Genomic DNA, 14,278 nt, shown 5'->3' with positions numbered 1-14,278 from the left:
TCAAAATAGATTTAAACTTTTCATACAGTTTTTTTTTAATTTATATTTCCATGTCTTTCTTCATGACCTTGACCATGGATCGTGGATTGAAAGAGTCAGGTTTTTACACGAAGAGTAACCCAATGCACTGCAACGGCAACTGGGCACCTTATTGACCACCAACGCTCCTTAAAGTTCCTAAGTTTTTAACAGGTACTATGATAATACATACATACATACATATGGTCACGTCTATATCCCTTGCGGGGTAGACAGAGACAATAGTCTTGAAAAGACTGCATGGCCTCGTTCAGCTTTTTGGGGTAATGATAAAAAAAGAATCCAAAGTTTGTAAGCGTGGTACCCGGCACCAATACAAAAAAAAAAATAGGACCACTCCATCTCTTTTCCATGGATGTCGTAAAAGGCGACTGAGGGATAGGCTTACAAACTTGAAAAAGAATAGAATGATAATATATGGTAAAATGGTAGTTTAATATGATAATGTTTCTGAACAGGGCCTAACTGACCAGTCGGAATGGATCATAGCGAAAGCGTTGCGGGCCACCAGCAGCCTCGCCGAGTTAGGATTGCTGCCGAAACAGTCGCTGTGCGATTTAGTAGCGGAGAGTGCGGTGTACCTTGCTCATCCTAATTTGTGGGTAAGTTACATACTATATACATACATATGTATATATGGTTACGTCTATATCCCTTGCGGGGTAGACAGAGCCGACAGTCTTGAAAAGACTGACAGGTCACGTTCAGCTATTTGGCTTAATGATAGAATTGAGATTCAAATAGTGACGGGTTTCTAGCTCATCGCCTAAAAAAAGAATCCCAAGTTTATAAGCCTACCCCTTAGTCGCCTTTTACGACATCGATGGGAGAGAGATGGAGCGGTCCTATTATTTTTCTAATGGAGCCGGGAACCACACGGCACTCTAATGGAGCCGGGAACCACACGGCACTCTAATGGTGCCGGGAACTACACGGCACTCACGTCTACATCTAGACTAATTCAATATTAATCATCAAAATTATGATATCATAATAACTCTGTGATTTTAACAAATCTGTTCGTTTAAAAATCTAATTTAATTCTGTGTCTGGAGTGACATTTCGCGCCTGGTTATCTACAGTAAAAAAACTTTACAAAACTTTTTGCTTTTACAAAAATTATTATTTGTACAAAAATAAACCGATTAAGTGATTTCTCTAACATATTTCAGCTTTGTAACAGCAAATAATTATAATAAAAAAAAAATTAAACAATTTTTTTTTTACACAGATAAGGCACGAGGTGTGCGGCTTGGTGTCGTGCGTGGCAAGTCTACTGAACCCTATTGATGTGAACTGCAAGATACTGCCTTTGGTGTGGCCCCATCTTAAACACAAGCTTATACAGGTCAGTGAAATCCTCCTACACTTTCATTAATGTCGGTTAAGATAAAAAAAAAAAACAATTTGCTACTGGCCTGTAAGGGATTACCATAAAGAGTATGTATAGTAACAGAGGTCAGTGTAGTCAATAGCAACGATCCTTTTTTGTTACACATTGTAATATCTCTAAGTTTATGTCTATGAGATATCTAGCTGATACCCGCGACTACGCCTGCGAACATTTTTAACATGTGTGAACTTCAACTATTCTCATCCATAGTTCATAAACGTCGGCCTAGGTTTAGTTATGTATAAGCATCAGACTGAAAGACTTCCCTATTTATGATATGAGTATGGAAGTACATTCGTACCTTGCTCAAATCGTAGAAGTTCTGGCAAAAGTTCAAGTCAGTATGAACGTTATAAAGAGGGTCATGATTGTGAATGAAGCAAAAGAAGTATGCAGCGAGCCAAACGATTAAGAAAACGTTTGTTTGTAGGTTTTTAATATCTTTATTGCATAGAAATTTACACAGTTAAAAGAAATAGTACATGGTTATAAAAGAAACAAATCACTTGCAATGGCGGGCTTATCTCTTCCAGTCAACCGGCAAACAATAATGGTACTAGATAATTAAGTAAAAAGCGGCAAGTCACTGTGTTTTTAACAATAATATATTAACAGAAATACAAATTATAGACATATACCTACCCTACCTATAATACATATATAATTTATAGGTTGAGCGAGCAGAATTATTGCTAGAGAGTCTAGCCGAGCCCATACCGAGGAAAGTTCTAGATGCGGTGCTAAGGCACGGTGATGTTGATAGGCTGGTGCAGACCTTGAGGGAGAGGCGGAACACCAGGATTAAGGTAATTTATTTAAATAATAATAATTTTATTTATTTTCCTCCACAGAACATAAGCTAGCTACAAAATTGGGCACATACTTTGTTCAGATACTAAGATCGTTAACAAAAACTAACAACTTATAAAGGACGTCCTGGTAAAATGTGGATGAAGCGAAGGAAATATGCAGAGATCGTGGCAAGTGGAAAGAGGTAGTTTCTGCCTACCCCTCCGGGGGAAAGAGGCGTGATTTTATGTATGTATGGTATGTATTGTATGTAAGAAATTATCAAATTAAGGAATTATAGAAATTGTAGTGTAAGTTTTTCGTAGTGTGAATGAACATAATTATTACGTCACTTACGGGGTGTAGGTACACAATAGTTGCTGTTTGTTCCTCCTTTTAGCAACGCCTTCAATACAGTAGGTTTTTTGTATTCTCCTAACATATTTTCGACGTTAACTGCTGGTTTTATTTATATATGTCTGGACCCCGCGGCGGATCCACATTGAGAACTTCCTTTGAACTTGTTGTCCTATTAATGTTGGCGTTCCACCAGGAAGCGTTATATCTCCAATTCCTTACGCATTTTTTATTAACTTCTTTGCTTTAAGTTTTATATTTATTGTGGATAACATGAATGAGATAAAGTAAGATTACATGTATAATGTATGCCACAATAGGTTTATTTCATATTTGATTACAGTACCGCTGCAATATTTTTCACATTTTCAAGGTATGCATTCACGCAATATGGATCTGGAAAATTTTTAAATACAAACAATGCCGGGGTCGATTTATCTCTTTTTTGTCTCGGATTTTCGGAACTGTTACGTTCCTGCGTAATTGACCTATGTCTTTGATTTATAATCAGCTCAACAGGGAAAGCTTCGGTGATATGGGTCCACATTCCTATGTTATAAAGTGATATATAATTACCAATATCTGGTATCAGTGTAGCTATCTCTCCTACAGTCACAGGTACGGTGTGGCTACCGATTCTCATTTCAAGTTCGCCCCTGATGTACGCTTTCATTATTAAATACATTTTCTTCAATATTTGAAACCTGGCCGGTCCAACGATTGTGGCAGCGTTTTCTTCAAATTCGGGCCCTGGATCGTCCATACGTACAATATCTTGATGTCGTTGATCTGAAGGCGGTGTTGGACCAATAAATATGTTCCCAGGCATCCATATATACAAAATTTTCAACAACTCCATGGATCTAATTTGGTCCCCAGCCAAATTTGAGTTCAAACCCACCTCGCCTGAACGCATGTCTCGTGCGAACGATTCTGCATTTATCAGCATATAATTACTCGTTTGAATCACATTGCGGCCGTAGTTCTCATAGGTCGTTCTCGCACTGGCGACTATATTGCCGAACAAATCCCCCAGCGATCTAAACACGTCCATATCATTTTGCGATCTCAGAATTGCTGTATTGTAGAAATCACGTAGAACATTATACGGAATGATGTGATGTCTAGTGCCCCTCGCTTCGTACCAATTGCCGTCTCTTCTGTAATTTATTTGCAATACTCCACTCGCGATGTTTGATAATGGGCGGCGAGGTATCAGAAAATTATGCACTTCTCCTGCATTTTCAATAGGTATATTACACCCCGTGTTTCCGTAAGCCAAACTTTTGTCAATAAATAAGACAGCATATAAAATTAATATTTTTTTATCCATCTTGCGCGGTGTACAGGCGTTCGTTTATTTGACTTAGACCAAGGTTGTACTAATAATGTATGCTCCTGGGACAATTGTTTGAGTCATCATTGTGGTTTTTGATAAGAGTACTATTTGTCCCTATTCAGAGTTCATACAGGGTTGTCAACGCTTTATGGCAAGCGTGTTATTGAATAGTACCTGGTAGACTGAGCTGTGCTCGGTGGTCGTAAGAAAAACCATAAATGAAAACCATGTTCTCGCAACCACACTCTCATTTCCACCACATTTATTCTGCTTTCGTGCTTCTTTTCTCACACCAAACTTTTCTTCCTTACATTAATGTTGGAACCAACACTCCTTTATGCACAGCCAGGTGATCCTTTTAGGACAGTTTCTAACTGCTCATAAAGGCATGCAACACTCCATTCACCATATTCCATTGTCCACCCTTTCCATCTGATGTAAACTTGATCCCAGATATAAAAACTCTTTTACTTGGGCTACTTCCTCTCCTCCATTCAAAATATATCATGCTGTCATTTACTTCTTCATTTCCATTTCATAAACCAATGTTTTTGTTTCACTTACATTCACCTTCATTCCTTTCTTATTCAAAGATTCAACCATACAGTTTACCATCTCCAGTAACTCCTCGGCTGATGATGGCCAGTATAACCTGATCTTCGGCACTGAGAAGATATTTGACGAGTAACTCATTTACCCTAAATCCACTTTCAGACTATTTTATATCTGTCAAACAACCATCCATAAATAGGTTTAACAGCTCCGTGACGCAACAAATCCTTGTCTTACACCTTTCTCAATTTTAAATCCACTCAGTGTGCGCTCCGTTATTTCTGCTGATACAAGCTCTCGAATACTATATAAATATTTCAGTGTCAAGGCACTGCTAACTCCATGCTTAGAAAATGCTGACCACAATTCATTCCTCTATACTCTGTCATAGGCCTCTTCGAGATCCACGAATGAGCAATAGTTCCTCGGGGTCAAGTCTTATCTCGGTACCCAATTTCTTAAAAATCGCTTCAATGGTTTTGCCTTGAAAGCTTAACCTAACTAAAAATAGTATAGACAGGCAACCCTATATTAACAAAAACGATATCAGCTTCTTTTATTTGTAATTTAGGCAATAATAACATGACTAAGATGGAAAATGTTTTGTGTGGCAGGATGCTCTTTAGTTATCGCGTCGTGACAATATGTATAAAAGGACAAGTTTGGTCGTTATTTGACTTATTGATAATAGTCAAGCTGACTGTATAAATATTTTACTCGAGACCTGAAAATTACCAGGGTGTAAGAATTATCGTCAAGCACGCTATATAAACGCATCACTTTGGAGCGGTTACGCGGTGTCAAAATCAAAGTGTCAGTACAATCTAGGGCGATTATCATATAAATTGTTTATTTGATTGAATACTTACAAATTCGCACCACTTTAGCAAGATGAGAACGGTACTGTTCGTCGTGTTAGTGTTTACTCTAGCGGATATTTCGTTGTCCAGTTTAGCCAGCGGCAAAATCACCAAATTGTGGGTGTCAATGGGTGAGGTGGACCAACAGACGGCTGTCGTGGTGACATTAGATAGCGGTGAGACCATCACTTGCAAAGAACATATTTACCAAGGGGTATTCAAGCCGTCAAAAAGAGTAACCGTTTTCACGGAGTTGGCGAAAACTGCAATGGTTTTGGACTACCGTGTGTCTCAAAGGAATAAAAGTAATTGTAATCTTGAAATACAAAAAAATTAAGAGTTGTTCTTTTTGCTATCAATTAATTAAATATGATGGATTTTATTCTTGTTTTTGTTTACTTGTATGACTTTACCAGATGTGTACGTATATTTTTATTAAAAGCTTTTATTAAGTTTGACTTGTATGTTAACAAATCTTTCAAGTTTAATTTGACCCACTTCCCGGTATCCGATTGAGCTGAAATTTTGCATGCTGGTCCAGAACCGATGACAATGATCGGCTCCGTACGAGAAATCTCCTCAGCGGTAAATAGCAGGGACATGAACTTTCGTATACGCATTCGTTTATGATAGGCACTTGGTAGGCCCACCATGAAGGACTCTCCGTTTTATAGATGGACTTTCAATTTTGATCGATAACTATCGATTGAAACTAAAAAATATAAAATAATTATAAAAAAAACTTTTAACACAAGCTTTTATTTAAGTGCCCTAAAAAGATCAAAATAAAATTTTAAATCACATTACCACATTCATTTATGAGTTTACAGAATTGAAATTATAATAAAAACAGTGTGGAGGTAGGTACAGGTTCAAATCCCACCACGAACATGTAACCAATGACTCTTTTAGGAGCACTTGCTGTGCCCGCGACTTCGTCCGCGTGGAATAGTTATTTTGGGCATCATTGAAGCCCTCAAGGATGAATCATTTTTCCGGTTTTTTTTCCACATTTTCCATTATTTCTTTTTGCTTCTAATAGTTGCAGCGTGATGTTATATAGCCTAAAGCCTTTCTCGATAATTGGTCTATTCAACACGATAATTTTTCAATTGGAACCAGTAGTTCCTGAGATAAGCGCGTTCAAACAAACTCTTCAGCTTTATAATATAAGTATAGATTATGAGCTATGTACAATAGTTTGATCGCTCACCGATGATCTTACGGCGAGAGAAAACATCGCGATGATTCTACACACTCGGGCAACTGTATGTGTAACCATGTTTCAATATAGGTCAGTTTCTTCTGCAAAGTTTTTAAAGTTCAGAAGAAACGTGACTCACCCAATCCAGGATCATGGTTGTAAAGACGCACCCTGGCTTCATTAACGTCACACGCCATCATCCAATCACAGTGAGAACTCGAGGCGCTAAGCCAATAACAGCAAAGAGTCTGTGGAGATATCTCAAACGTCACACGCCATCATCCAATCACAGTGAGAACTCGAGGCGCTAAGCCAATAACAGCAAAGAGTCTGTGGAGATATCTCAAACGTCACACGCAATCATCCAATCACAGTGAGAACTCGAGGCGCTAAGCCAATAACAGCAAAGAGTCTGTGGAGATATCTCAAACGTCACACGCAATCATCCAATCACAGTGAGAACTCGAGGCGCTAAGCCAATAACAGCAAAGAGTCTGTGGAGATATCTCAAACGTCACACGCAATCATCCAATCACAGTGAGAACTCGAGGCGCTAAGCCAATAACAGCAAAGAGTCTGTGGAGATATCTCAAACGTCACACGCCATCATCCAATCACAGTGAGAACTCGAGGCGCTAAGCCAATAGCAGCAAAGTGTCTTGGTGGTATCTCAAACGTCACAAGCCATCAGCCTATCACAGGGCGTATGCTAAATCGCGATTTTAAATATTTCACGGAATGGAGCATAAATACAAGCTCCGATTCAATATCGTCTGTCGCGCGGTTCCCCAGGCATAACATCTAGCCTGGCGGAAGATCTTTCCTTTGGTGGCGGTTGAACCCGAAACATCGCTCCCGGTGGAAGAAGAAAAATTGATTGATTTATTTTTGCAGGCCAAGCAGGGATCAATCCCGCAGTACTCCGAAATGGGTCAGCAAATGAGAAATCTCTTTAGGAGGCTGGCGTCTGATGGTAATTATCACATTATTTCTACTTAGTAGGTAAACTTCGTAGCTTTTAATTACCTATATACTAGATTCGTAGAGATAAGCTAAATTGAACACACAACGTGAGGACGTTTTTATTCGTTCTTTTCCACAAGAAAATGTGTTGAAATGTTCCATGGATGGCGTAATAGACGACTAAGGGAAAGCCTAATGAGCTTGGTTTGTTTTTTTGCATGCGATGGACTACCAATCTGTCACTTTTTGAACCTCAATTTCATCATTAAGCTACACAGCTGAACGTGGCATTTCAGTATTTTCAAGAGTCATGTCTACCCCTGTGTAAGGTTTATAATCGTTATTGAGAGATGAGTTGAATGTCGGGCTCCTCTCCAGAGAGTACGCCTGGAGTGGCCAAAGACTGGAGATGATGCAATAAACAATGTGAATTTTGTTACAGGAATGACTGAGCATGTAGAGAACCAATTGTTGGCGATGAGTACTCACCTCATTAAAATCCAGGGTTCGTCAACACAGGTGAGTTTCGTTCAGACTATGACAAATATTGTTAGGTCCTACAATAAAATATATTCGGTATAAATATAAATATACAGGGTGACTTTTAATTCAATTGCATAAATTTAACTGTGAAATGTACTCATCTAAAGGATATTTAAAAACGTTAAAAGAAAAATATCGGTTCATATTTCAGAAAGTACGAAAAAAAATAAAAGTATCAAAATCCACGATCCTAAATACGTCATATCACCCCGGCCGGCGGAAAAGCGACGCGTAAGATTCAGAGGTCAACGACACAATTCATTCAGCTGAGCGATCTCGACAACTCTGTACTTTACTTGAGCTTGATACTAGAATAATAATTTATTTTTCAGACATTTATTTACATGTTTAGTTTTAATTTCTTTTTGTAGTATTGGTTTTTAATAAAGCGTGTGATGTAGTTTTTGAGGGTTTTTTAAATGTGAAAATGATGAAGTTTAATTTAAATAAAAATAGGCTCAAAAGGCTCAGAAGCATGGGTATAGTCTATGTTTAAAAGGATGCAGTTGTTTTAAATGTCACCCTGTATATACTCCGTAAGGGATAAAGACGTGATAACATGTATGTATGTTATAAAGATTTACGCAGATATCCGTTCACGTTAGGTATTACTTGTTTTGTATTGTCCGACATCTCCATTTATTTGTTTTAGCACATAACAGAAGCCCCAGGCCGCCTGGTCCTCCAGCACACTGGCATATCGAAGTCAGTGCCTCTGGTCTCCCCATCGGATGCCCTCAACCCTGATAAATTGTATTCCTCCACGCAGAAGTAAGTTTTCATATTTCATCAAAAATGTCTTATATTTTTCGTATGCTGTCGTGTGATTCCAAGCATTTTAGAATAGGACCACTCGATACCCTTTTCATGGAAGTCGTAAAAGGCCACTAAGGGGCATGCTAATAAACTTGAGATGCTTCTTTTCAGGTGATGGGCTAGTAACCTGTCACTATTTTAATCTCAATTCCATCTTTCAGCATATAGATAAAAGTCGCCTTTTAAGTCTTTGCGAGGCTGTTGGCTTTGTCTACTCCGAAAGCGATGTTGTGTTGTGTTGTGTTATTTTCTATCGAACCAGGGCAGTTATTTAGCTAGTTAAGAAAAAACAAATGCTATTTGCCACAAAACATCTTACTAATATTATAAATGCGAAAGTTTGTGAGCATGTCAGTGTGGATGTTTGTTGCTCTTTCACGCAAAAAAGTACTGAACCGATTACGATGAAAATTGGTATGTAGGTAGCTGAAGACCCAGAATAACATTTAGGCTACTTATGTACTACTTACTTATTATACTATTCTCACGGGTTTGATTCCACGCGGACGAAGACGCGGGCGGCCTCTAGTATGAGTAAAGTAAATATGTTTTTTGTCAATTTCAACAGAAGAACCGCCAAAACGTCTGTGTCGCACGAGACTCACATGAACACGGAATGGCAACATATGTTCGGCCACTCGCAGGACCACAGTGTGAGGGGTGAGTGACTTTTATCTATACGTAAGCAGATATTTCATTCGTATTTATTTTTAATACGAATGAAGTGCCGTGTGGTTCTCGGCACCAATACAAAAAAGAACACGACCACTCCATCTCTTTCCCATGGATGTCGTAAAAGGCGACTAAGGGATAGGCTTACAAACTTGGGATTCTTTTTTAGGCGATAGGCTAGCGACCTGTCGCTATTTGAATCTCAATTCTATTATTAAGCCAAATAGCTGAATGTGGGCCATTCAGTCTTTTCAAGACTGTTGGCTCTGTCTACCCCACAAGGGATATAGACCATATGTATGTATGTATGTACGAATGAAATATCTGCTTCCTCCTAGCGTTAGTACCGGTTACATCCTCACCTGTCTGGAGGGTAGCCCGGGGTAGGCTTTTTACTTTAATCCTAGATTGGGTAGATAAGTCTTTTTACACGAAGCGACTCCTGTCTAACCTCTGCAACCTTTTCATTCAATACGAACGAAATATCAAAAGGTAATTTAAATTATTACTTCATAGAATAAATAGAAACCATGTAATAATACAATAGATGGCGCTAACCGATCACCGACTGCAGTCGGTAAAACAGTCACGTGTAATTTTTTATATTCCGAAATACTTCGAAGTTATAATCAATCGGTGTAATCTGTTCTTTATATATTTATTTATTATTAAATAAAAATTCCAAGTGGGAGCGTAACATACAGACATATTTATAATATTAGTAGGTATGTATTGGGAATTGTAGCGAGGCACTGAGAGGATTTTTGTAATTTTCACCGGAATTGCAAGAACTTTATTCGTTTCAGGTCGAGGATATATTTTTTAAAACTCCTATTTACACTGATTGAGTTGGCCTCGAAGCCTTCTATTAAATAATAATTCTATAATAAATACTAATGTAAGTATATAAACATCCTAGACCGGGCCAATTAGAAAAAATATAATTTCTCATCAATAATGTTTGTGTCATAGACTATTTATTCTCATAACATTCCTAGTTAAAAAATTGTTTATTTCTATTGATTTCACAGGCCAAACAGAATCTGCGGCTACATCGCAAGCGGGCGTCGCGCCGGCCACAGTGCAGCAAACCGTGTCAGTACAACCGTCGCACTCTATGGGGCAGAGCGCTAGCTACGTGCAATGTACGTATACTGTGGCATAAAGAGACGTGATGATATCCCGTGGTACCACTGGAGGCACAAATCGGTTGGGTACAATATGTCTTTATTTTTTTGTTACTTAACCTGTAAGAAAGACAATGTTTGGCCGAAAAGGCGAACTTTATTTATCTTCCAACCAGAATTTATGTGGTTCAATGTGCTGGGGTTACTTTAACTTTTTCATATCAACAGTGAAAAGACTAAAATGCAATATTGTAATTTTTTTTTTATTTATAGATAGCATGGCCCCGTGCCGCGTTGAGTTAAGAAATCTTACGGCGCGTATGCAACAAAAATTCCAAAAATCTGTGCGGTATGTATGATTCACTGTTTTTTTTAAATAAGTTAATAATTTGTTCGTTATGGCATAAGTATATGAGTCAAATAGTTAAGAAGTTGTAATTCTCTAGGACAGCGGTATTAGAGTTTATATTTTTTTTAATACATTGTGAATAACATATATATATTTTTTTATATCATATAAACGTATATTTATATAATATAAAAGTACTGATAGTGATTTTCTTCGTGAAAGTATTTAAATTTCGATTATGTCGGCCTCTGTGGCGCAGCGGTAGTACGCTTGTCTGTGACACCGGAGATCCCGGGTTCGAATTAAATTTTATGGTATAATTAATTTTAAGTTTAATTTCACGTAACATCACATTTTTTAGCATAATCATCTTTTGTCAGTTTCCATAAAAGTTTATGCTGTCAAATGATTCCAATAAAATTTATATGACGCAAAGACTGAATTGTCATTATTGACAATATTTTTTTTTTATCATACAGTAGCAACGAGGAATGCAATGAAAGCAGTCAAGACACAGCCCCGCCGGCGTCTTGGAGGCCCGGAAACCAGTTGTTGGCATATCTACATGAGCACAAGTAAGTCCCTAATCCCTTGCGGGGTAGACAGAGCCATCAGTCTCGAAAAGCCTGACAGGCCACTTTCAGCTGTATAGCTCTATGAAAGCATTGAGATTCAAATGGTAACATGCTGCTAGCCCATCGCTTACAAGAAAAAGTCCAAGTTTATTAGCCTATTCTTTAGTCGCCTTTTACGACATTCATGGGAAAGAGATGTATAGGTCCTATTCCTTCACTATACCTAGTTAGTTTTTCAGTCACGGTTGCGGAGGTCTGACGACTACGGCAGACATGCGACGGGGACAGGACATGGTCATAAGCACACCTCAAGGTCCTCTCCAGAGAGGTGAGGAGCCCGGGGCGCGCTTTTTGACTAAGATCTTGGATTACGTAAGTAAGTCAGGTTTTTACACGAAGCGACTGTTCTACCCGTCTGAATCTATCGACTCAAACTAATGTACATAACTTTGAAAAGATTTATTAATTACAGAATTTGGTAAATTTCCATTATTATGATATTTCATATAATACGTCTGATAACACGATTTTTGTTTTATAACAGAGCCCGGGTGAACCAACTAGTGACATTGGCCGCTCCGAGCAATCTGTTCGCCTCGTGTTCCGACGACGGTACCGTGCGACTGTGGGACGCAAAGTTACAGGGGCACGCTTATGTTAACAGGTGAAGTAATAGCATGTGGACACATCTCTATACCACAAGTCACAACAACCAATCACAAATTTGATAATATCGACAATTTGAAAAAAATTAATACATGGTCCTTCGAGCCGGCTCCCATTGTTGATCCGAATTTCTCCCTTCAGAAAAAACGGTTCATACCTAATGATAATATCGACAATTTGAAAAAAAATAATACATGGTCCTTCGAGTCGGATTCCATTATTGATCGGAATTTCTCCTTCAAGACAAAACGGTTAATACCTAATGATAATAACGACAAGTTGACAAATTTTATACATGGTCCTTCGAGCCGGACGACATCATTATATTCAACTGTATGGCTTGATGATGGAATTGGGATTTAGATAGTACACAGGTTAAAGGCAGTTACTGTAATTATATATTATACGTAGTTTACTGTAATTCAACTATATGATGTGCAATAAGGATTGTGAATTGAATTGAATCGGAAATTCATAAACGAGTTTCAAATTTCACTTAGAAAATCCCCGTATTTAATCTTAATGTAATTTGCGATTTTTTTTTATATTCTTTCTTCCCCGATACATACAACTTGGGGATGTTCAAGGCAAGAGTGAATAGGCAATATTTAAGCTTGCGGGCACTGCCTCAGGCCTCATCTTGCTTACCACATGGCAGGTTGAGGTCAAACGCTCTCAAATTATTATAAAAAAATATATTTTAGCAGTGAAAATCTTTATCTAAAACTTAATTTTCATTGTGTAGGTCGAAGTCTATGTACAACAGAGCGGCGGGCCCCGTTATCTCAATGGCGGCGTGCGAGGGCGGACAGTCTTTAGTAGCCGCTACACAAGACTGCATATTTGTGCTAAGGTAAACAACAATAAACAAAATCCAAGTTTTTTGCGATAGAAAAAAAAAATTAAGTGTAGCATTCCGAGAGTGCCGACATATTTTTTCTATGGTGACGAATTTTCGATCAGGCCACTTGTTTTGACGCTGGATTTATATATTTTATCACTTAAACGCTGCTTAATAATTTTTAACTTCAAAAACACTTTTCAATAAAAGTGTTCATACGTGATCCGGTTCATACCTGATGACAATATCAACAAATTGAACAAATTTAATACACGGTCCTTCGAGCCGGATCCCATTGTTGATCCGAATTTATCCCTTCAGACAAATCGGTTCATACCTAATGATAATATCGACAATTTGAAAAAAATTAATACATGGTCCTTCGAGCCGGATCCCATTGTTGATCCGAATTTCTCCCTTCAGACAAATCGGTTCATACCTAATGATAATATCGATAATTTGAAAAAAATTAAAACATGGTCCTTCGAGTCGGATCCCATTGTTGATCCGAATTTCTCCCTTCAGAAAAAACGGTTCATACCTAATGATAATATCGACAATTTGAAAAAAAATTAATACATGGTCCTTCGAGCCGGATCCCATTGTTGATCCGAATTTCTCCCTTCAGAAAAAACGGTTCATACCTAATGTAAATATCGACAATTTGAAAAAAATTAATACATGGTCCTTCGAGCCGGATCCCATTGTTGATCCGAATTTCTCCCTTCAGATAAAACGGTTAATACCTAATGATAATATCGACAATTTGAACAAATTAAATACATGGTCCTTCGAGCCGGATCCCATTATCGTCAAACCTCCACCTGGTTCCAGACAAAGCGGGTCGTCCCGCATGACGATGTCGCAGTGCCGGCAGCTGGAGCCGCCGGGCTGCGCGGCGCTGTGCGGCGTGGGTGGCGCGGGCGCGGCCGTGCTGGCCTACGCCACGCTCGCCGCCACCGTGCTCGGCTGGGACCTCAGGGCGCCCGGTCAGTCACAATTCATTTATTTACATATCATTTTGTACATTTCAGTTCTAACTACTTTAATAGTATACCTCGTACTATAATAGGGATATGCTTATAAATTTGGGATTCTTCTTTTCGGCGATGGGCTGGCAACCTGTCACTATTTGAATTTCTATTCAATCATCAAGCCAAAAAGCTGAAAGTGCCCTGTCGGTCTTTTCGGGA

At 38.5% G+C, this 14,278-nt stretch overlaps 1 protein-coding gene across 1 annotated transcript in view; it reads left to right on the top strand.

Annotated features, from left to right (window-relative positions):
* The window catches only part of LOC106135935 (phosphoinositide 3-kinase regulatory subunit 4), a 30,066-nt gene that overhangs the window by 9,673 nt on the left and 6,115 nt on the right, over positions 1-14,278 (top strand). The window contains exons 12-24 of the mRNA XM_060951144.1: positions 498-641; positions 1,271-1,387; positions 2,104-2,238; positions 7,428-7,506; positions 7,939-8,015; positions 8,692-8,810; positions 9,424-9,515; positions 10,559-10,672; positions 10,928-11,003; positions 11,483-11,578; positions 12,123-12,242; positions 12,990-13,097; positions 13,920-14,074. Of these exons, the coding sequence (XP_060807127.1) occupies positions 498-641; positions 1,271-1,387; positions 2,104-2,238; positions 7,428-7,506; positions 7,939-8,015; positions 8,692-8,810; positions 9,424-9,515; positions 10,559-10,672; positions 10,928-11,003; positions 11,483-11,578; positions 12,123-12,242; positions 12,990-13,097; positions 13,920-14,074 (1,432 nt within the window). The remainder of the gene's footprint in view (positions 1-497; positions 642-1,270; positions 1,388-2,103; positions 2,239-7,427; positions 7,507-7,938; positions 8,016-8,691; positions 8,811-9,423; positions 9,516-10,558; positions 10,673-10,927; positions 11,004-11,482; positions 11,579-12,122; positions 12,243-12,989; positions 13,098-13,919; positions 14,075-14,278) is intronic.

Source organism: Amyelois transitella, chromosome 24, assembly GCF_032362555.1.
Source record: "Amyelois transitella isolate CPQ chromosome 24, ilAmyTran1.1, whole genome shotgun sequence".
Classification (NCBI taxonomy): Eukaryota; Metazoa; Arthropoda; class Insecta; order Lepidoptera; family Pyralidae; genus Amyelois; species Amyelois transitella.
The sequence above is the reverse complement of the archived record's forward strand: the minus strand, read 5'-3'. Positions and strand labels throughout refer to the sequence as shown.